Source organism: Thermobia domestica, chromosome 7 (assembly GCF_964235325.1).
Source record: "Thermobia domestica chromosome 7, izTheDome1.hap1.1, whole genome shotgun sequence".
NCBI lineage: Eukaryota > Metazoa > Arthropoda > Insecta > Zygentoma > Lepismatidae > Thermobia > Thermobia domestica.
This window is the reverse complement of record NC_137460.1, coordinates 288936229-288958965: the sequence shown is the minus strand read 5'-3', so window position 1 is coordinate 288958965 and position 22737 is coordinate 288936229. Positions and strand designations below refer to the sequence as shown.

General features: G+C 35.7%; 1 protein-coding gene across 4 annotated transcripts; it reads left to right on the top strand.

The window, feature by feature from the left end:
* Window positions 1-3400: 3400 nt before the first annotated feature.
* LOC145691017 (uncharacterized) lies at window positions 3401-21609 on the top strand. Of its 4 annotated transcripts, none has more exons than XM_081766552.1 (4): window positions 3401-3539; window positions 9687-9848; window positions 11020-11624; window positions 18324-21609. In XM_081766552.1, exons 2-4 carry the CDS (start codon window positions 9768-9770, stop codon window positions 19036-19038), a joined length of 1401 nt encoding a protein of 466 aa, XP_081622678.1. In that variant the 5' UTR covers window positions 3401-3539; window positions 9687-9767; the 3' UTR covers window positions 19039-21609. The 4 variants fall into 4 exon arrangements, with proteins under 4 accessions (XP_081622678.1, XP_081622677.1, XP_081622676.1 ...); XM_081766551.1 differs by having other exon boundaries at window positions 3417-3631; window positions 18324-21608; XM_081766550.1 differs by having other exon boundaries at window positions 3419-3722; window positions 18324-21603.
* The last annotated feature ends 1128 nt before the right edge of the window (window positions 21610-22737 follow it).

Genomic DNA, 22737 nt, shown 5'->3' with positions numbered 1-22737 from the left:
GAGCCTGAGAAGAAATCGCTAATTTTTTTCGACATAGCTGAAGAAGCACCGACCGCCAAGACTTCTGATCGCAACAGAGATCAACTCAACAATGCTATAATAAGGGTTTTTACAAATCTGTTTAATGCCACACGGGTAAGACATGTGGTACATTGCTGTAAACAATTGCAAGTTGAAACCCTCTTATAAGAAGCTATCGCGCCAACACAAAGCAAGGGCGCCGATTTCTCTATAAATTTGGGGGGGGGGGTCATTCAGATGCAGAAGGCATGCATGAGGATTTTAAGACAAATTGAATTCAAATTATGCCAAATATTGTATATTCATAAATAAAATGCGGGGGCGCACATGGGCTTTGGGGAGCCTGGGCCCCCTTGGGCCCCCAGGATCGGCGCCCTTGACACAAAGCACTACTCTCCTCCCTCTCTTTCTCAAGATGAGACAATATATAACACTGGCCAGTTCTGTCCATTATTTAGTTGGCTTTTTAGAAAGCACTCTTTTTTCAGTGCAGCACATACAAACACTGGCGTTTCAATAGCACGATTGTGCGGGTGTGTTAAACTTCAATTCATTAATCACGACTTTTGGCATCATTATATTACTACAAGTATCTGTCTTAAAATCATTGTCCATTGCAGAGTTAAACAGAGTCATAGAACCTATTACATTACAATCGAAAGTAATACCTATTGCTTGTGAAGTACAGGATGTCACCTTCAGTGCCGGATTTGCGTATAAGCTAAACAAGCTATAGCTCTCTTGGGGTCCCCAAAAATTTTAAAGAAAAAGTGTCTGTAATGTCATTTCCATATAATAAGAAAAAGCAAATAAGATAAAACGCACATACAACAACGGTGTTCTGTACTGTTATGTATTAAACTCTCATGAAGCAAGTAATAGGGCCCTGTTTTCCAACCCGCCTGCAATGGGATTTCTATTGCCCAGCCCCGCTTATAATGGAACCCTCGTTTCCCAGCTCCGCTTGTAATGAGGGTTTTGTTACAGAACCCCATTTGTAATCGGGACCCTGTTTTCCAGCCATTACACTTAGCTACTTTAATAAGACTTCACAGCATAAGTGATACAGTATATTATATGCGGATAGAACTCTAGTGCTACCCTTTCTTGTAGCCTACTATTTGGAATTCGACAAGAAATTGAGTCTGGTAACAGTGGATGCTTAAGAAGAAGGCATGAAACGACAAGCTCGCGAAATAATAGTAAAATATAAAGGAATTACAGCCCTAAGCGGCAATAATCTTTACATCGCGAAATTATAGCTATTTTATTTCGCTGTACGTAAGTATGAAAAGTAGTTTGCAGAAGTATTTTCATAACTTTCAGAACTTGGCACTGATTTTCATAGTGATCTATAGAGTTGAGTTGATTTTGAGTTTAACGTCCCTTTCAGCAGCGAGGCTACATGAGACAGAACCTACAGATTAACGTGGAATCCGAACTCCATGAGCTCCCACCGGGAATCGAACCCGGGTCTCCCACGCCAAAGGTGCGTACGCTAACCGCTTAGCCACAGAGGAGCTCATATAGTGATCTATAGAGTGCAATAATGGATCACTAAAGGCAGGGGCGGATCCAGGGGGCGATCGCCCCCCAGAATTGAATATGTTTTTATTTTAAAAATAAAACCTATCCTAAGAATTTTCACCTTTGTATTATAAACGTAAAATAAAACCTATTGACTTCGAACGACTGCCCCCCCTAAACATTCAGAATGGATCCGCCCCTGACTAAAGGAAAGAATAGGAGCACGAATCGTAGTGATTTCATCCATTCGTTCTAGGCATATGGGTCGTTCGTTTGTATATATTAACAGTATTTTATGTATTGTTACGTTCAGAACTGCCTGAATTTACCTTGTGTAAGTTAGTATGCAACAGGCTGAATCCATTAGGTTATCGGCACTAGTTACTACCAGTGGCGTATTTACGATTTTGTTTCGGGAGGGGCTTTGCTAACTTTCGGGGAAGGCTTTGCCTGGAAATGTGAAAATTCTGCAAGATATTTCATTTACTTTATATATTAAGTGATTTCGGGGGGGGGGGCTTAAGCTCGGAAGCCACCCTCTAAATACGCCATTGGTTACTACATAGCAAGGCAAGGTACCAATATCTTTTCACGTCGCAGTAAAAAGACGCTACCTACAGTTATAGGGCTTATAATAATTTTAGTGCAACAGTTAGGTTTTTTAACGATGTTTTTATGATTTTCAGCCAGAGACGTATCTAGCCAGGGGCCGGAGAGGTCTACGATCCCAGTTTTTTGAATGACAAAAATAATTGAAGCCATTACTTAGATATTTTTGAAAGTTTAGAGTAAACTCACGATATACCTATCATAATCTGGGTTTTAGATGCCCCTTCTCCAGTTTTAACCTTCTAAGTTCGCCTCTGGTTCCAGCGAATTTGTGTCGTATTACACCTTGTGTAATCTTCGAGGGTTGCATTCCATTTTGAGTTACTCCAGTGACCTGACCTGGAAAAAGCTCACGCGATTAGTTAAGCTTCAGGCAGTAATTACCTACCCTGGATGATATTTAGACTGTATTTACTTACACGGATCCCTGGAAACGTTTCAAACTTTACCCAACTGAATAGAAACAACTTGAAATGAGAAATGATGCGGTCTCCACATATTGTAGAAGCATGACGTGGAGCGTGGATCATAGTTGGTGCAAAAAGATCGGCAAGGGACTTTATTGGTACCAAATTAAACTACCGCTAATTTTACAAATTTTACAGTTTTTCTGTAATGTATTCAAAACAGTAAGTTAAGTTAACGAAATATACACGAAAACGTATTTACTTAATAGATATGTATTAGGTCCATAAATTACCATATAGCATATATTCAAACAGAAAAGGCAAAATTTTGTCGCTGAAAAAGAATGCTAGAAATAAATTGGCCCCATTATCTTCAATAGCTTAGGCCCCATCAAACCTAAATCCGGCACTGGTCACCTTTATTATTCTCCTTCTGTTGCAGGGGTGTCATTTCAGACTTCGCTTGAGGGGGCAAGAACACCAACATTATCAGACTTTCACAGTTTGCACTAGTATATTAGTAGACAATCGATAAAGTATATGTATTTCTCAAAATCTTGCGGGGGGCAATTGACCCCTCCTGTACCCCCTTAATGACACCCCTGTTCTGTTGGGGTGGGCGGATGGGTGGGCGAGGCCATCCATCGGGTGGGCGGTTGCCCACCCCCGCCCACCCTTAGCGCCGTCCCTGCACAACCATGGACTGCCCTCCTTATTTGTAGCAGTGTGTAGTATATATTATCTTCGTTATAGTTCCGCCTAAAGTGATTGGTAGTATTGTGTGTTAGCATTACATTTCTGTATCCATTCTATACTGTATCAACTCCTATTTGACCGATTGGATTGCTCATTGGAGGATCAAAACAATGAGGGAGTGAGAGAGAATCAGCTGGTGTTCTGTCAAAATCAAATCACAATGTTTGCCTATATTTGCGGGTTGATTTTCAATTCAGTTTTCGAATTGTTCACTCAAATGTAAATAGCTTATAAAAAAAGATAGATAATTCATGTGAAGTAGACTATACGATGAGCAGTTTAGAGAATTTATGTCGTTTCTGCTTGGAGAAGTTGGGTGAAATTCCAGCTATGAATATATTTGATACACATCATTGTAGTAGAAACTATATTCAAAAAATTGTTATTTGTCTGTCCCTAACAGTAAGTATAACGGTAATAGTGAGGCGTGGCTTGGGCATTACTCGAGCAGACGGTTCTACCAAATTTTCACATATTTCTTACATTTTTGGGTTAGGGTAAGGCTTTGTATTTCTTTTATCAGAGCATGCAATAAATGCGGAGCTTCATTACTACATTCAGATTGACTTCCAGGTGGTTTATTATCAATAGTTAGTATCAAACTTCTGCAATTGGCCACTAAAAAGCACGAATGCTATCTAACCGGGTTAAAGCAGGAGAGCAGCGGGCGGGCACGAGCGGCAACGACGGGGGTGCGTCCGTAGGGAGATTGCGCGTCAGTGACGGTGGTATACGCAGAATGAGGGTATTGGAAGAGTACATTTACATATGTGATACTTTCACTATTACTCAAATTTCATTTCGATATGTTGTGCACTGACGGTAATTACTTATATTCACATTTTCATTTCTTTTTAACGAAAAATGTTTTACATCGTATTTATGCCTGATTTAAATTTTTACTTCTTTTCCACGCTTTGCATAGTTAATTTTACACTTTATCATACCATGATGCTGTGAAACTTTATAATTCTATTCTCTATATCACACAGATCTTTGTAAGAAAAAAAAAAGTTTATATTATATCCATCGCAAACGTCCGTTGCTAACACACGATCTGAACATTCCTGCCGTTTGTGTCCACCTTCTTCACATTCTTGTATTCTTCGACCGCCCGCTTCAGTAAATAGTTACACTTAGAATACGTTCACCCCATTCAAAATTTATTACAATATACTATGCACTGACAGAAATTACTTATATTCACACTCTACTTCTTTTACGAAAAGTTTTTCACATCGTATTTTACTTATAAATTTTGTTTTGTTTTTGGTAGAACCGTCTGCTCGTGTACCCATAATTTGGTAAGTAGCTCCGTGCAGGTTGAGTTTAGGTACATAACCCTAATTTTCTTAGTGTTCTTCAAAATATTTGTAGTGGGGGACATGACAATAAATCACCATAGATAAAGTTCAAGAGGGCCTTCAGAAGGAATTGTAGAAAAATTAGAAGTATTTTACAATTTTCGTACAAATGCAGTGTACTTACACACCACAGAGAAATTACAGTACAAGGAACTAACCAACTTGTGTTAGGTGGCACTAAAATATCAATGTTATCTAATCGATTGAGAGCAAGGCATGCTGGAGGAGTGCTCCGATGGTAGCGGAAACATGGTGTACATGTCACTAGATGCCTTACTTGTCGGATAGGTTTATCGTTAGCGGTAGTAAAGTTGTTCATTTTTGTGCATGTTTGCTACATTTACAAGTATGGTAATGTGGGTTTTTACAGTATATACCGTTGACCTCTGCTACCTTTTCAACATGACACAATTTATGAATGGATTAGGTTTTGTTCACTTCCTTAGGAGTGACTTGGGTTAGTGGGGCTTAGCGGAACTTAACGCTTTCGATATGATATGAGTTCCTATAGTATTTGTAATGATTTTACAGTAGTAACGTTACACTGGTAAAATAAAATAGGTTTCTTGTATATTGTGCAGAAATTTACGCTGTCAGAAAAATAGCGTAGTATATAATACAATCCTTTCCATATGCACTTTCTAATTCAAGCATTGTATTGCATTGTAAACATTAAAGATCTGTATTACATACTGTTTCAATCAATCACCTGCAGAAATTTGTTGCTTAGAAAGATGTCTTTCTGTACAGTGTTCAGCTTTGTAAATTTTGCAAAATGTGGTGTACATAAACTTAATATGCACCTGTAGTTTTTTTATGTACAGAAAGTTAACTTCGTAAAGAATGTGCAATCTAGTTTGTAAGCTCTTCTTGCCCTAAGGGTCATTGGATCATTAAAAAGAAAAATATACTGCAGGTTTAATTTAGTCACAAAATAACTATTTTGGTAGTTTCAGAAGGGGCTAATAGATAGAAGTAAAATTAAAATGAATCTAATAAATGTATCGTGCCGATTAAGAATACGGTGTCATCGCTACACTTCGGATCGATATTCAGTAAAAAACGGCAAAGTATTCGCTAAAAATCACGAAATTATGCGAATATGCACTAAAAAGTGCATGCACCAATGCGAATATTCACTAATCAAAAACTAAAGTTAAATGAGAATTTTTATTACACCTTCAGGAAAAAAAAATGTTTTGTTAATTGAACTACATGTACTTGGTGTATAACTATGACGCATTCATACTACAGTACACAAGTATGAAGTTTTCGACATTTTCTGACAAAAAAACCTTCTGCGTTTGTCAGTGAATCTGTAAGTAAAAAATAAATTTGCTGAGAGAAATGAATAAACATTTCTGGCATAGATTATAGTAAAACCTGTCTTTCGAAATTCAACTGGACTCTCAAAAATATCCGCTAATGTTTTCTGGTTAACGAAGTTAGATCTAACAAAGAAATTTAAGAATGTGCATACATATAATGGACATAGTGAGATAAACCAAAATTCTATACATACCGTATTCAATCATGGTATATATTTGTGCTACGAATTAATGCACATAAACCTTATAGTGGGGGACAACATACGGTTTTCAAAGACAAGACAAAAAATAGATTCTGTGCCCTTTCCCGCATTCTTACTTCTACTTTTGCCTTCCTTTTGATCTATTGCGTATATTATGCTTGTTGTTCCATATCTCTTGATCAACTAGAGAATGAGTTACTGGTATTTGAATAACTCTACTTAAATTGCGCTTCGTTCAAAAGCTCGCACGGTATCTACGGCCTTAATGACAGAACGGGCTTTGTGACTAAAAGTTAAATACGTAACTAAGGTATAAGTACACGAAGACCTTTACAGACAGCGCAGTTCATATATCTAACCTCTCACAGAATGGCAAAAGATTTTCTAAACGCTGTATTCCGGAAGTTGAAAATTTCTTTTAAAAAGCTTATTTTAATATCTGATGTTCGCAACACAGGTTTCGCATAATCACGGGAATTAAACACATTTTTTACCTCTAAATTCATAAGACGGAGAAATATTTCCATTTAATAAGGGTTCCGTTGAAGGTAATATTAACACTATTAAGAGTCTGTCTTCAAACCTTGTTCTTGTTTAGAAGAGAATAATTCAACTCGAAACGACTTTTTGTATCCAATTATATATGAATCTAGAATATTTTCTTCTAGTGTAATATTGTCCGTTTCAAATAGCAATGCTTTACAATGCATAGTAACACATGAATGGGAAGAAGGTAAAGTTATTGAAAACATAACAGAAGACTTACATGTTAGTAGGAAAGTTGTTTCGAGAGACCGAAACGCATATGAAAGCAACATTAGTCTGAATTCAAATACTCTGATAAATTCGCTTAAAGGAAAACTCGGTAATTTATCTCAGAAAGTAAGCGCTGCGACAAGTCTTTGATTTTGTAAAGCAACTATTTTGATTGATTGAAGAGCTTATTTTCAAAAAGGTTTTCATTTCTTCTCGAAATACTTTTGAACGTTTTCTTTGAGATGAACTCTATCAGAGTACGCCAAAAACACACATATATTGTGTTTCATAGTTGTATAAACTCCTTACCAGTCTTCTAACTGCTATAAAAATATAACGAGGTCAGAAAATACGCTGCTGAAGTTTTGAGTTTTTGCTGTCGAACTAAATGGAAATGTCCTCTTTTGAAAATAAGGTTGCTTGCTTTGCAAATATTACTTACTTGTTTAGCACACACTTTGCAAAATATAGTAATTCTCCTCGAATTGTTAACGTCTCGTCTCCTTCAATCCATTGTTTCAGAAGATAGCTCTTAGAAATTTTTCTTTCTGCATTCTTATACTACCACAGAACCACTGAATTTCAAATTCAAACACACAACAGTAGCATCTTTAAGTTCCGAGATCGGTGACGGGGAAATCTTTTTGTATATGACTTAAACCGTAATTTATATCTTCATCCAAGCAGGTGACAGTTATGGCTCATTGCTGGGAGGGTGAATCACTTACCCTTTCTTATTCTCCATGATCTTGGAAGATATTCTATACTGACAAGAATTAACCATTTCTAGGTCTTGAGTTTATTTATACTAGAGACTTAAAATTCCATTTATAAAGAAAGTTGTTGGACGTTAAATATTATCAATTTGACCATTTCTTTAAATATGCATTTATGTGGAGTAACGATATAAACATGCATTAACCTCCAAAATATGCACATATATGCACTATAAAACTGCTATTTTATGCGAAAACAGCTGAAACGATTTTCTGTTTAAAGTGCATATCAATTTCACATCAGGAAAAAAAATGCAAATATGCTAAAATCCGGAATCTAGTCATCACGTAACTGATACAATCATGTTACTTCGTGGAAATATTATTATAATTCACCCTCTGTGAAAGTTCACAAGGCATCTGAAGAAAAGTCTAGATACACAATAATAATTTAGTGGTATACAGAGAATCTAATAATAGACTACTGTTTCAGAATTGGCTGTTCACTTTTTTATAAATTAAGCTAAAAGTCCGAATACTACTAGAACTTGATTGTCGAGACAGACCTCTTTCTTGAAGATTTAAGTGGATTCGCACTTGAAGACACAAGTACACCATCATCCACAATCTTTCACAGCAGGCACGTAGCCAAGGGGTGGGTCGGGGGAGGGGGTCCGGACCCCCCTTCGGAACCAGAAATGTAAAAAATTAAGGAAGGATGAAACAATAGGAAACGAGAAAAAGAAGAAGAAGCGTTAAAAATATGAAGCTACAGCAAGCGTATGGTTACTCTTTCTTATGAGGAGCTTTGTGTAGAGGAAACTGTGTGTGTGGGGGGGAGGGGATCAAGTTGAAAATGAATATTATTGTAACGGGGCATTCCAAATTCCATCTAGCTCCATGTTAATCCTATGGACAACAGATGATGATCGAGAAACCCATTCGATCAGATAGACTCTAAGAAGAACTTAAGAAACTCGGAATATTATATCTTTTTCAATACATTTTTATATTCTTTTACTCAAGAGATAGTTCATTATTGAAATACTTACTAGCATATTCTCATTTTATTGTCCTAACAAACCAATATACGTGTTGCCACTAAAATAGTTTAGATTGATCGAGCTCCTGGTGTGTAACCAGAGTATTTCATGTTAACCCCCCCCCCCCAGCATTACGAAATCCTGGCTAAACGAACCAATATATGTTTACAGTAAAATAGTTTAGAATGGTCGAGCCCCTGGCGTGATAACCGCAATATTTCGTCACGGACCCCCCCTCTATTATTAAAGCCTGCCTACGTGCCTGTTCACGGTCTGTCTTTTAACACATTATTCCAAAGCTTTCTTGTGGCAATACTGTTTGGAACATTCGTAATAGTAAATAGCTGACATAGTAAAATGGTACGTTAGGAGAAATGCTTGACAATATTTTCTTTACTATGTTATTTCTTATAACAATTGTCTCTGATTTTCTGACGTCCATTTTCCATTGTATTATCAGAATTGTCAGCAATATTGGAAATAATAATAGTTCTAACTGAAGAGGCGTCTATTGTAGAACCTGCACTATTGTCAAGCCTTGTGAGTTTAATTGGATCCATTTTTTAATTAACTCCTGAAAAAAAATAATGGATGCATTAGGAAATTGTTATTCACAATTCACTCTATAAAGTTTTAATATACATAGACTATACTAATATACATATATATATATGAATCCCAAGTCATAATAGGGATCAAATTCTGATAGATATACTTCATTTTCAGGTCTCTAGGACGTTCCATTTGGATACTTTAAGCCATATGAGTGTTATCAGGCGGCCATTTTGTATGACGTCATTCGTGAAAAAGTAGGGAGTTGAGGAGTGTCTACCCAAGATCTTTATCCTTCTTAAGCGTCCAATTAACCAATCCAACAATAATTTTCTCCCTCCAATGACTTCCATACAGAAGTGTTACTGGCTCCAGGACTAAAACGTACCCTCTTCTTTTCACAGGTTTCTCCAGAGGATGGCCTCCCTAACACCATTTGCGAGCCATGTGCAAATAAATTAGATAGTTTCGATAAATTTCGAGAGATGTGTCATCAGTCTGAAAGCTACCTGATGAGAATGTTGTCTACTCGAGTGTTCCAGACCGAAGCTGTTGCTGATAAACGGGTAAGTATTAAGAAGATAATTCAACTTTTATTATTCGGAACATTTACAGGTGGCCAATGTTAGAGAGAGAGTAAAACAGTAATTTCCAGCTGTCAAAAGGATGACGTATGATCCCATTTTTGCAATATGGAAGGAGAACCCACGTGGAAAAGAGACAGAGGTATGAAGTAGGAGAAAAAGATAATAAAGAGGATCACGTATGAATGATTTGAAGTGCATTTGTATTAAGGGTGAAGAATATGTAAATATTTTCAACTAGAAGTATGTGTAATCGTAACTGTTAAATGTTCTAACGATTGCATAGTAGTGTTACACCAAACTTAAATTTATGAATAAATGGTGTATGGATAATCATCGTTACTTGTAGCACCCATTTCTATATAACTGTTGGAAGGGGTTTCAGATATTCTACTTTGTCAGACATCCAAAACAAAGATATCGAGATCATGGGACCCGAGCTATCTGCGGAGGAATAGTCGCCCAAGACTATTACACGTGAATGTGTTAATGGATCAACCCATTAAGAAACTAGGCCGAGATAAACGCGCTAGTTATCTATTCCAATAAACAGATTACTAAATTATAGTAATAATGAGATTGGTATAGTAATTGAAGTAAACAGACTCTTTGCGAGCCTTACGAGCTTAATGTTTTGATGTAGGTCTTTAAGTGCTGTGAGAGAAAGTTGGAACTTGTGGAGCAAGGTTTATAGAAGTAAATTAGAACTTAAATAAGACTAAATTTAGGAACTGCTTTGCGAAGCAAAAATTGCCCCTTCCCGACATTTTTAAAAACGGAGAAATAGAATTAATTTGCTTCATATTAATGTGGAGATTATTTCTTTTATTTATTTATTATTTAATTATCTCACATATTCCATCAAAAGCAGGATTTAGTTTTATACATGTACTTTGCTACTATCTGTACGAATTACTTATGGAACTCAAAAGCAACAAATCGATGTAGCAGTACACATTTTATAGATTGGGGCGTTTATATCAAATGGCTACACTATACCATGTTGAAATAAGAGTATATTCTAAGATTCATTTTTAAATGTAGCCAATTTATGCGTAGAAATTGTAGGAAGTATCTTGATGTAGGATTTTTATTACTGTTATTTACGTGTGCCTACTAAATGTTGAAAACTCATTTAATTCCTTGTTTTCAGAATGACTTAAATCCTGAAGCGTGCGATGAATTGGAAGTATCCTCATATCGTGTATTTGTGAAGGCTGACCCTGATGAATTGGAGCATGCTTTTCACATGGAACCATCAGGAGCCAATAAAGAAAATCTGGATCAGAATGTAGATGAGACGGACTCGTTGAATGCGTGTCAAGGAATTTCACAACAGATTGTAAGTAGTAGTGATGAAAGAAGAAAAGCTGTTTCCTCAATAACACAATCTGTAACAACAGACTTAAATAATGTTTCACCAAACTCAACGACATTGGCTTTTAGTGGCAGTGTACTAAATAATGAAGATGCTAGAAGCATAGTGAAGAGTGAAGATGATACAGATGTAGAAATTAGTGAGTGTGTCTTGAGTCATGAATTTGATGATATCAGTTACTCAGATACGGTACTTTCAAAAGGAGATAATATTATAGAGGAAGATGGAATTGTCATTTCGTTTGATGATGACGTTAAAACTGCAAGAGAAGGTGGTGATTATAGTGATAATATGCCTGTAGACAGTTCGATGGATATCTCTGGCAGTGGAACCAGCGTTGTAGAATCAAGTGGTAATGCAAGATTGCCAGGGACCAAAATGTAAGTTTGATCTTTAAACTCTTTTACTACTTCATTTATTTATTCCTTTTATTTGAAGGATATATCGCACATCCTTAGATGTTTTTTCCTCAGAAAAATCATACTATACTATGTTGCGAGATATTTTGTATCAAAAACATTCAGTGTTTCTCTCTTCTTATTCAATTGTTACGTTTGTTCTTTGAACAAGATGTGCAAGGTAGTAAAATAATACACCGACAAACATAACATTAAGGAGAAACTTTGAAAAAAGCGTGGATCGAAGGCTGCACTGTTATGAGGTGAGAGACGTTGAAAACGCTGCGACAGAGCTGTTATAATGCCGAATTTTTCACAAACACGAAACGATATCCCTGTCGGTTCAAGGGACTACAGAGAAAGCCTCATCCAACAGATGCAATAACTTACAAATGGGAGCGAAGTGGTCGCTTTCCAATGAATGAATACATTATTATAGTTTAACAAGGGCGTCGTCAGCAAGGTTATTTGTCCCCGTGATATATATTGTCAATGGTCGACACATACTGTACATCAAATATGCATAATAAAACTTTAAAAGATGTGTTTCAAATCAAAGTATTACAAATGAGGTATTAAAATACACCAAATAATGTAAAAATTAAAACTTCCTCCTTCTTGTCTGTTAATTTTCTCCGGTTTGTTAGTGTATTATTGTAACCACCCGGGTGTCGGGTTGCTGTTCGGGCTGCCATTTATTTGTAACCATTTTGAGGTCCAGTCTCTGTTCGTGGTTCTGTACTCCGTGGTCCTGCCAATAAGTGTTCTGCTGAGACCTGAACTTACCTGGATAGGATAATGAAAGACCTCTCCAAGAAGGAGTTACAAATTGTTTCCAAATCGCTCGTCGGTCTCAATGATGATATGAGCATTAGGCGCAAAGGTTCGGATGTTTTGTCCTGAAAACCTCACGGACGATCAGACGGTCATCCAGACCATAACGCACACAAACATCATTCACACAAACAACAAAAACACACTGGATTAAATAACACTATACTTATTTATTAGAATACTATTAAATAAAAAAATAACGAAGAGAAATAAACACAACACTTAACACAGAATATGTATAATAATCTTCATCACTAAAATCACACTTTGCCTTTATAATGCACTGTAGCCCTTTATATATATATATATATATATATATATATATATATATATATATATATATATATATATATATATATATATATATATATATATGAGATTATATATATGAGATTATCATTCAGATTTGACTGCAAATGCTTTTCTCTCACACCATTGACGCACTGGGGGAAAAAGATCTCCGGGGTAATCCCACGTAGTACCCTGGTTGCTACTCCAAACAGTCCTGGAGAGTCGGCGTGAGTCTTCAGCGAAATAATTTCCGATGTGGAATGCTGATGTTGGAGGGCGCGTTTATAACTTTATAACAAGGTTTATGAACCTGGGACTTCACTAGTTGGGGCTAGCCGTAAGAAAACGTCCTTCGCCGGCTAATAGTTTGTGCCCTTTAACACAAAATCATACTTAATTCCCGACGCAACCTGCGTGGTGGCTGCACACAATACCGGAGTCAAACTCCCTGAGCACCAAAGCTCAAGGTACGAGCTGCAATGGTCGACTGAAGAGTGTTGGCAGTCATTCCAAAAACCACTCAGTTAAATCACTTGTATGCACATACAAACAATACGGAAAAGGATTTGTGTTAATTTTAGTCAACTGTCCACAATGCTCGAGACATTACGATAACTCGGGCGTGAGAAAGTACAGATAAGGAACTGCAAAAGCTATGAGGCTGGTGCCAGTCTGTTACTTGAATGCCTGTTCTGGTCTAGCCTGCTCTACTCTACTGCAATATTTCCATATGCGATTAAAGAAAGCACTTAATTCAGTTCCAAATAACAGTAGAATATATACGGTGCATACAAGTCAGGGAGCAACACTGAGAAGGTTTGTGGCTCACTGAAATTTTCTCACCAAAAAGCAATGTTTTAAATATATATATGAAAAAACAATGAGACTTCTTTGTCCAGTTGCGTGGGAAGGAAGCAATTCCCACCAAAGAAAGAACTTATTTGCGTCGCAGAATAAAGTATAAATCGAAAAAATAATCACTGTCTTTACGAAATATACAGAGCGTCCACAAAAAATACTTCTATAACCTGGTGGCGGTTATATTATCTTACCGTCCTGTATATTATTTTACACTCTTTAATTTTTTTTTCTGAATTCAGAATCTTATTTTATTCCATTTTACATTATGGAAATTTTATTCAATCGAGAAATTGTACGTAAGTTGATTTTCCAATTAAATTCCTTTTCTTGTCAATTCTCTTAATGTAAGTGTTGCCTCCCGCATCCTGGATCAGTTTTGTGTTGCCTTTTCTTCTGTATTCTATGTTTCTCCGCAATAAAGTGCATCATCGCGTTAGTCTTGCAATATATTTCAAGTTTTCACTTCAGTTTGATCTGTGGATCTTTTCTTCCTTTATTTTTAGTAAGTTGCATTTTAGTCTTTGTGTGCGATTGTTCTCCTTAATCCACATATAATCTTGCTATATTCACATCGTTTCCACTTTACATTTTTGCTTTATCCACCCTCTTTCAATCTCGGTATTTTCGATTGATCTGATTTCTTATTTTTTTTTCCTTTTTTTATACTGAAATCGTTGGAAATAGTTTCATTTTCTTGTTTCATTGCTTCTTCTACTATTGTATGTTCTGAGTTTCTTCTTGAACTTTCAACACCTGAGTTCAAGAGTGTAGCGTTTTTTGGAGTTTCTTTGTTTGTCATCTTACTGTATCGAGTTATTCATGCTACGCCTTTATTATTATGAATTAATGAAATATATATATATATATGTGTGTGTGTGTTAACGAACATTTAAATTTTAGTTTACTCTTGAACACTACTAAGTTGTGGTCACTTCAGATTTGCTCCTGGCTTACTTTCAATGTGCTCAATTGGTTTTTGAACCTCCCTTAACGAGTATGTAATCTCTTGAAAATCTTTGTTGCTCACTGTCATTTTCTACAAGCGCACAAATATCGGGCGCTTATTTATTCAACAGAGTGTTTACTGAAACTCTCATGCCCAGTTTTGTACCTTTTCGTTCAGCTTTACGAGTCTACGTATTGTGCTAACCCTTGTAGGCTTTTTCCTGCTGTTTCATTGAAATGCCGTACCAAAATAAGGTTTGCTTATGCCGGTTTCATTCGGGTTACATATATAGTCTATTTCTTTATTTTCGTCAGGGATCGTTGGCATATATTTCTGAATGATAGTTTTATCCTTTATTTGGCAGCTAGTTTTACTACCATACATGTCGCGTAACATGTTGTGACGTCCTGTTTTCAGACTCATTATTTATCTTTCCATACTGAATTCGTCTCTTGTTTGCGAGTTAATAATCTAACCGATTAGAAATCATCTTGATCTCTCCATTCTACTATAGTGATTCTAGGTAAATCTACGTTGAATTGTTCTACCTAGATACTTCTGTCTTCAGTTTCTCTAATTTACATGCCATTTTAGGCACCTGACTACGCTCCCTGTTACGTAGTTGTGTTTAAGGACCCTTGTCCAAAAAAGCGTTGCATTCTGAGTTTTCTGCTTACCGATTTTTAAGTATTTCAGTTTAAAAAACCATTTCTATCTTGCGTGTTCTTGGGAAATATAAATTGCTGGTTTCCTCTTGTCTTTCACTAGTTATCAATGCTTTTTCTACGTTACTCTTTTTCAAAACTTCATTAATTTTCTCTAGTAACGACTGATACTACACGCACTCTCAGACCTATCCTGTAGACTCCTCACTGTAAGACCCGCCTTCAAATATGCATATTCCGTGCTCTAGCACACCCGAACCCCTTGAGAATGTAAATATGAGGTAAAAAGTTAGACACAAAAATAATAATACAAAACTTCAAAATTGCTAATTTAGTCAAATTATTAAAAATAATGAGTGGAAACCCTAATCTCATTTGTTCCGTCGATAAGATTATTACTTGTCGCTTTCGACCACTTAACCTGTCGCCTTGTACGTCAGGTAAGTGGCATTAAGATCAAATCACATCGTAATGTAACGTGTCTTCCTATAAAGTTAAACACGTTTGGTGCCGAGTAAGAATACTCATACAAAAAATTAAATATATAAACAGCTGAATGATACTGAAATTCATGATTTAATTTATGTTACGTACGAATATGTTTATAGAGTCACTAAGAATCAGTTCAAGTAGTTCTTCCAAATGAAATACTAAATTTCAATATTAACTGTGCAACTTTAATAATGCTTTCAAGAAAAGAAAATCCTTTTAACATTAAACTACATCCGAACTGATTAATAGGCCTTATCACTGCGAAATTAAAATACCGCTAATTTTACAGTAATTCTGTGATATCTTCAAATAGACGTAAGATAATCGAAATGTGGAACAAGAGCGCCCTAGACAATATTATTTTGCATGAGGTACCATTATCACGAGTCACTTAATAGCTTTTCGTTTGCAGCCATGTAGAAACGCGAAAATAAATGCCGGGTTCCTAAATGGGTGGAAATCGAAAGTAGATAAGTGACTGGTGATAACGGTATCTCATGTAAAATCATATTGTCTAGGGATGTCTTGTTCCACTATTTGATTATCTTTATCTATTTGAAGATATTACATAATTACTGTAAAATTAGCGGTATTTCAATTTCGCCGTGATGGGGCCTCGTAAGTTCTGAAAGTGGACATGTGGAAAACTATTCTTCATAATACGAAAAACGTTAACCATTAAGCAGAAAAAGAGAACTTCAATAGTCAATAGAACTTTACTGAATAACAACTGTTACTTATTGTATTTCACTACCAGAATAAGTTGCATATAATTTAATTAAATATAAAAAAATGTCTGTTTATCCGGATATCCATAGTATTGGCTAATACACAGAATTTAACAGAAATTACAAACGCTTCCCTGGAAATATTCCACATGGATTCCAACAAGGTGCTGCTTATACTTCAGTATCAGAATAACTATATTGCAAATAGTAACTTCATACTATAACTTTCCAAGCACTACAATTTTGAAGTTAACACAGTTTCAACTGTTACTTAGAGCTCCCTCGTGGCTAAGCGGTTAGCGTACGCGCCTTTGGCGTGGGAGACCCGGGTTCGGTTCCCGGCGGGAGCTCATGTGGTTCGGATTCCACGTTAATCAGTAGGTCCACGTCTCATATAGCCTCGCTGCTGAAAGGGACGCTAAACTAAAATCACCTCACCTCAACTGTTACTTATTAATAGTATTTCAGACGAAGAAACTATCTCAAAAATCATTTTATCACTTTATGGCCATTTTAACTTAACCAACTTTCACACCGGAAACTAGCACCGTTTCTCTTACAGAGAAGGACCATAGTTTCACTTCGGAAAATGTAATGGACATCTACCTTTCCGGTCAGGTGTCTCAGGAAACGTAAGTTTTAATAGTTACACAAAATCCCGCCATAAACTTTGGCCGCTAGTAATAATGTTTTTTAACAGAGAAAAACTAATTTCTTTAACATGTTACAATGAGTATATTTTTTACTTTCAGTACAAGGGTTCGTAGTTAGAAACAGACTTCTTTTTAAACTGGTTGTTTATGTACAAAAAGAATTACTATAATTTCTTTGTGAAAGAAAGCTGTAAATACTTACAAAATATGACAAACTCTCTTAGGCCATGCTTCATTTCGTCGTGTAACTAATTTACTTCTCTATTAAAATTGTTTCCAAAAATTAAATAGTAGTTGATGATATAACGAAGTGTTGATTATATGTGATCATTTGAAAACAATAAAATTCAATTTCTTTAACTGTTAACCTAATCACGTTAAATGTGTCACATGCGTTATTGAAAGCAATCTCAAAGAATCACTAAACAAAATTAGTCCTTCTATCCATCATTCTTAATAGCTCGACGGCTAATTAATGTATCATATTTGACAAAATCCTTTTGGAGAGCTTCTAACGTTAAAATCTTTCGCAAAGCGTAAGTCCGTGCACATGTAAAATCATTATAATATATGTTTATTTTCAAAGTGCAGTATTTTTTTATTTTCGAGTAACGTTTTTGCAGGTCAGATAATAATGACTTTAAAATAGAAACCTCCTCAAAAGTCCTGGTTACAAACGGTTTATATGTTTTGAGGTTAAAAGATGTGATTAATAAAACTACAAAGATAAATTCTCTTTCTGGAAATATTAATTTTCCTTTTGTTTAACATCTTTCAAAAAGTTACAAGAAGCATATTCTGAGTGGGATAAAATTTATTTTTGATTATTTAGCTCCAAACTAGAACTAGCTGCCGTCCCTACAATTCAATTCTACTAAAAGCAAGATAGTAGTGAGACAGAATCTACTGTCTTCCATGTGATAATTCTGGATTCAATTCCTGGTGTAATTGGAGCACACGTAAGCAGTAGGCCCTGTTCCTTGTAACCAGGTTGCATAAAAATGTAGAGCAAAGTGAACAAATAATCAATTCTTAACGTAAGTACTATAGTAAACTATAGATTTCAGTTTTTTTTTGTCGCAGACGAATTTGGTGTAATGCTTCTTGCTATATGTGATGTGTTATTGTAAAATAGTGTAATTTTTAATGCGTATTTGTATGACTTTGTATTTTATTGTTAGAGGTAACTAAAAGTTATCTTTTATTTCTAGATTTGCAACGACTATAACAAATATAGGCAGTGAGAGAACTAATGTCGAAAGCTCGAATAGTTCAAAGAACTATCTTGCTATACCGTCTTTCTCTGAGGCAGCAAAAGGAAATATTGCTCCTGATTCTTCGGTGAAGGTACATTGTGAAGTGTGTGGAAAGGAGGTGCAGCAGAATTACGTGAAGAAACACTTAAAGCTTCACACAAAAAATTATTTCACTTGTGAACTAGACGGAGCAAAATTTCTATCGGAGACATTTTACAAACACCATATGGAAAATCATTCTGATTATTCTGAAAAATTTTCTTGTAACGAATGCAATATTAGCTTCTCAAGGAAAAAGCATATACAGTCTCATATGGCACGTCACTTCCCTGTTGAAGATTATACTTGCAGTGAGTGTTCTGAAGTGTTTCGTAGGGAAAGTGTATATCTTGACCACTTAAAAATTCATTCACGTGTAAAAGAATTTCTGTGCAAGTTTTGTGGTTATGCATCACGCAACAAAGATACTTTGATAGCTCATGAAAGGGTACATGCTGGTAGAAAGTCTCTTTCAAACGTGTTTAAGAGGCACTTAAAGCTACACGCAAAAAGTTATTTTACTTGTGAAATAGATGGTGCAAAATTTCAATCCGAGACATTCTATAAACATCATATGGAAAACCATTCTGATTATCTTGAAAGATTTTCTTTTGTAACGACTGCAACATAAGCCTCTCAAAATCCCAGTCCGAGGTGATTCAAATCACATCAACTTAATCACATAACTGAAGTGAAGTATGCGTGATCTATTTATCTAAAGCTATTCTGCAGATATAGTTCCTTAGAGAATCATCTTAGATCTGATCTCATTTAGTCCTAAGGAATTAATTGTCAAAAATGTGGGAAAAGCTTCAACACAAAAAACAACTTGAACCTCCATATTCGTATAGTTTATTTATACAGGGTGATTCAAAGAAATGGGAAATTTTGAAAGTTGTGTTGGCAACAGTGGACGTTTGGCAACACTGAATAACATGCGCCAGCCTGTCAACGACACCCTGCCATTTAATTATCATTAGGGCAACCCAAAGGCATAAAAAGCATAATAGCATTTTACACATATGGTTGGTACCTTGAACATGGTTCTGGTTGTCTAAGGTTCCAGAAGAAACTAATTTTAAGAGCATAATAAAGCATAATTTTAGACAACAAAGCATAATTTAAAATATATAGCACAATTCTTGGAAAATTTTATTAGAACAATTCTTGGAAAACTCTGTTTAACTGTAAGTTTAACATACTGTATTAATATTTTAAAAAAACTAATATTTATAATGCAAAATCATTGAGAACATAACAATGCAACAATGAAAAGCTTATTTTTATTTCTGTAAACTTTTCGCCAACAATGAATAGTACACAAGAACTCCATACTACATTGTTATGTGTACCTCTTGAACTTGAACACTTCCTGTACTTTTTGGTGGCATCTTTTACTTTCCCTTTCTGTATATATGCACCTCTAAGGCGCACACATGTGATAAAAAAACTCACTCGAGTAAAGATTATCTCTTTACAGTGCACTAAGTAAAAAGTTCATTAGATATGTAAGAAACTGGTTGCATAAAATATTAATAAATAGATCAAGATATTTAGAGTATTTAATGTAAAGTTATTATACTTTAACAAAGTAAATTTTTACTCTTGGTTGTGCATTAATTACAGAACTTTTACAATTTATGAATAACGATTAATTAATCAAATACGGATATTAAATAACTAATTAACATGGTTAATATACGTTACAATTTTTAAATATTAGAATCAGAACAATACAATAACATATCAAACTATGTACATAAGTTAAAATTAAAGCTAAGCTAGTACAATCAGTGGTCTCTTTCTTCTGGAGGTAGGTATATTAATCCTAACTTCTCAAATACTGATTCTTCTGTTGGTTTCGGAATTATGTAGCAGTCAGTTAGCTTATTCCTTCCCTATTGCACAACTCCAGCAGTGAGTGTGTGTTCACTCAAACTCATTCCGTGTTTGGAAGCCAATAGTCTCATAGACCAGATCTAGTGAAATGTATTAGAGCAGGCATATGCTCTGAATATGGAGCGGTAATTATATCTATTCTGTACTTTGTTCCCATAATGTTCGGCAGGTAATACTAAATTTTCTGCTTTCCAAGTCTCCAACCTGTCATATTATGTCACTGTCTTGACGTACGGTACAGCATTGATGCCGTAATTTTTCATATAAACTTATGGACTGTGAGCTGTCTCTCCATACTCCTTGCTCGGTTGCTACATAAATTGATGCACCAATGATGTCTGTTTTTATTTTTAACCTCCCTTCTACGCAATTACAGAAGAAAGACTTCTTCTAGCTCTTTACTGGTGGGTAACGTTCCCATTATTGCCGATACGTTCCCACGTTGAATGGCTATGCTTATGCGTTGAATCAGGAAACTTTTTGCTCGATTATCTCCTGATTTAATTGATAGACGGTGGCCGATTTCTTTTATAAATTTGAGGCCTCCTTCTTCCCAAGAACCGCTAGACTCAGTTGCTATTGCGACAAAGCAATAGTTATCGAGTAGATTGCTATATTTATTCTTTTTTTCTTTTGCTCTTCGAGCAGCTAGGAGTCCAGCTTGTAATGAGGCATATTGTAGGTTGAAGGGGGCATAGGTGTCGGAATATGTGAAGAACATATGAAGTAAATATTATACATTATACACGATTAATTTAAAACAATCATTGAAATTAACAATAAAGCATAATTAAACAAAAAATAAAGCATAATGTGGGTTGCTCTAGTTATCATGAATGATTGGATTGGCGCGCAACGTGTTTTCGTGATCAAAGCGTGCAATGACAGGATGGATGGGGCACACGTGTAGAGAATTCCCCCGTCGTTTTAATTTAGAACGTCACGATCGTGTTCCGTCAAAACATGAATACATAATTTCGAGCAAACTGGTTCGGCAATGGAAAAGAAACCTCCAGGCCGTGTGTGAACCGTTCTTACACCAGACAAAATCCAAGCTGTTCGAGATTTTTTGTGGGGTCATCTTAAAAGCAATGTGTTCCGTAGTCGACCTGTTATAATGGAAGAATTGAAAGCGAAAATCCGAGAAGCAGTTGCCGACATTCCAGTTGAGATGTTACGTTAAACCACGAACAATGTAATGAATAGACTGCAAAATTGTACTGTATGTATATTCATATTCATTTTTTACTATTATATGAGAAAAATATATTTTAAAAACATTTCTTCCATGAAATTATTTAATTATAAAAATTTCTGCTTTTTTAATTGCCCTGTATAATCTTTGTGCGATAATGGTTTCAAAATTAAAGGATAGCTGAAAACTAATATGAAGATCCACGAGATAAGAGGCCGTTCGCGTTAGCAGAATGTGGAAAAGTCCTTAAATAAAAGGGAACTTCTAAAGATGATACGAGCAAGCGGCATCACATATCTGTCTAATCTCGAAAACTATTTTTCTTATCGTAATCTTGTACCAGATGAAGTGAATATCCAACAGAAATTAGGTCGAAGAGAAAAATAGGTTACAATAAATTCGGTGCCGAAAAATTGAAAAATTCAGAAGAAACAAACTGATTTGTACGAAAGTTCGAAGAAAATGACAGCATGGATGTAGGTAATTAATATTCCTATTGGATCGCTGATTGGTTGTTTTCTTAGCCCATCTGCAGTAAAAAAAAGAACAGTCTTCGATGTGTTTGTGATTTTACCCTGCCACTCACAAGGGAAGGTTACGAACTGGCTCCGCTGAGGTTCGAACGAGACAATTTTGTTTGCATTTGATATATTATAACTAGATGAATCCCAAAGCTATACGTACCACCAGTCAGGATATCGTGAATTAGAACATACTTTGTAATGTAAAAACTGCAAAAGTGGCAGAATAGTTCGAACCGAGTCATATGTTCGGAAACAATTGGGTAGATAAAAAAATTCAGCGAACACGTGTCAAGGTCACATCATTTTAGTAAAGATGTTTGCCGTAGGGTTCCAGACGGGATCTAACTCAAACGTTTAAAATGTTAAGGGGGTTAAGTACCACATTGTTTGAAAACTGTTGTGAAATCAAAGATGGAACAAGTCTCGACTCTCCACAACAACCCTGTGCAAAATAGTGGCGGGTCAAAATGTTAAAAAAAGCAATTGAAAGGTCTACTTCCACCGCTATAAATCGGAAACGGTGAGATAAAAGTGAAAATAGGAAAACACGTGTGGCGTTATTTTCTAAGTACAACGATTTAAAAACGTCCCAGGCGTCGGCAGGTTCCCAGGTAGGGTCCAACTCAAAAGTTTCAAATGGTAAGAAATTTATGTAGCACATCGTTTAAAAGCTGTTGTGAAACGAAAGAAGATATAACAACTCTGGACTCTA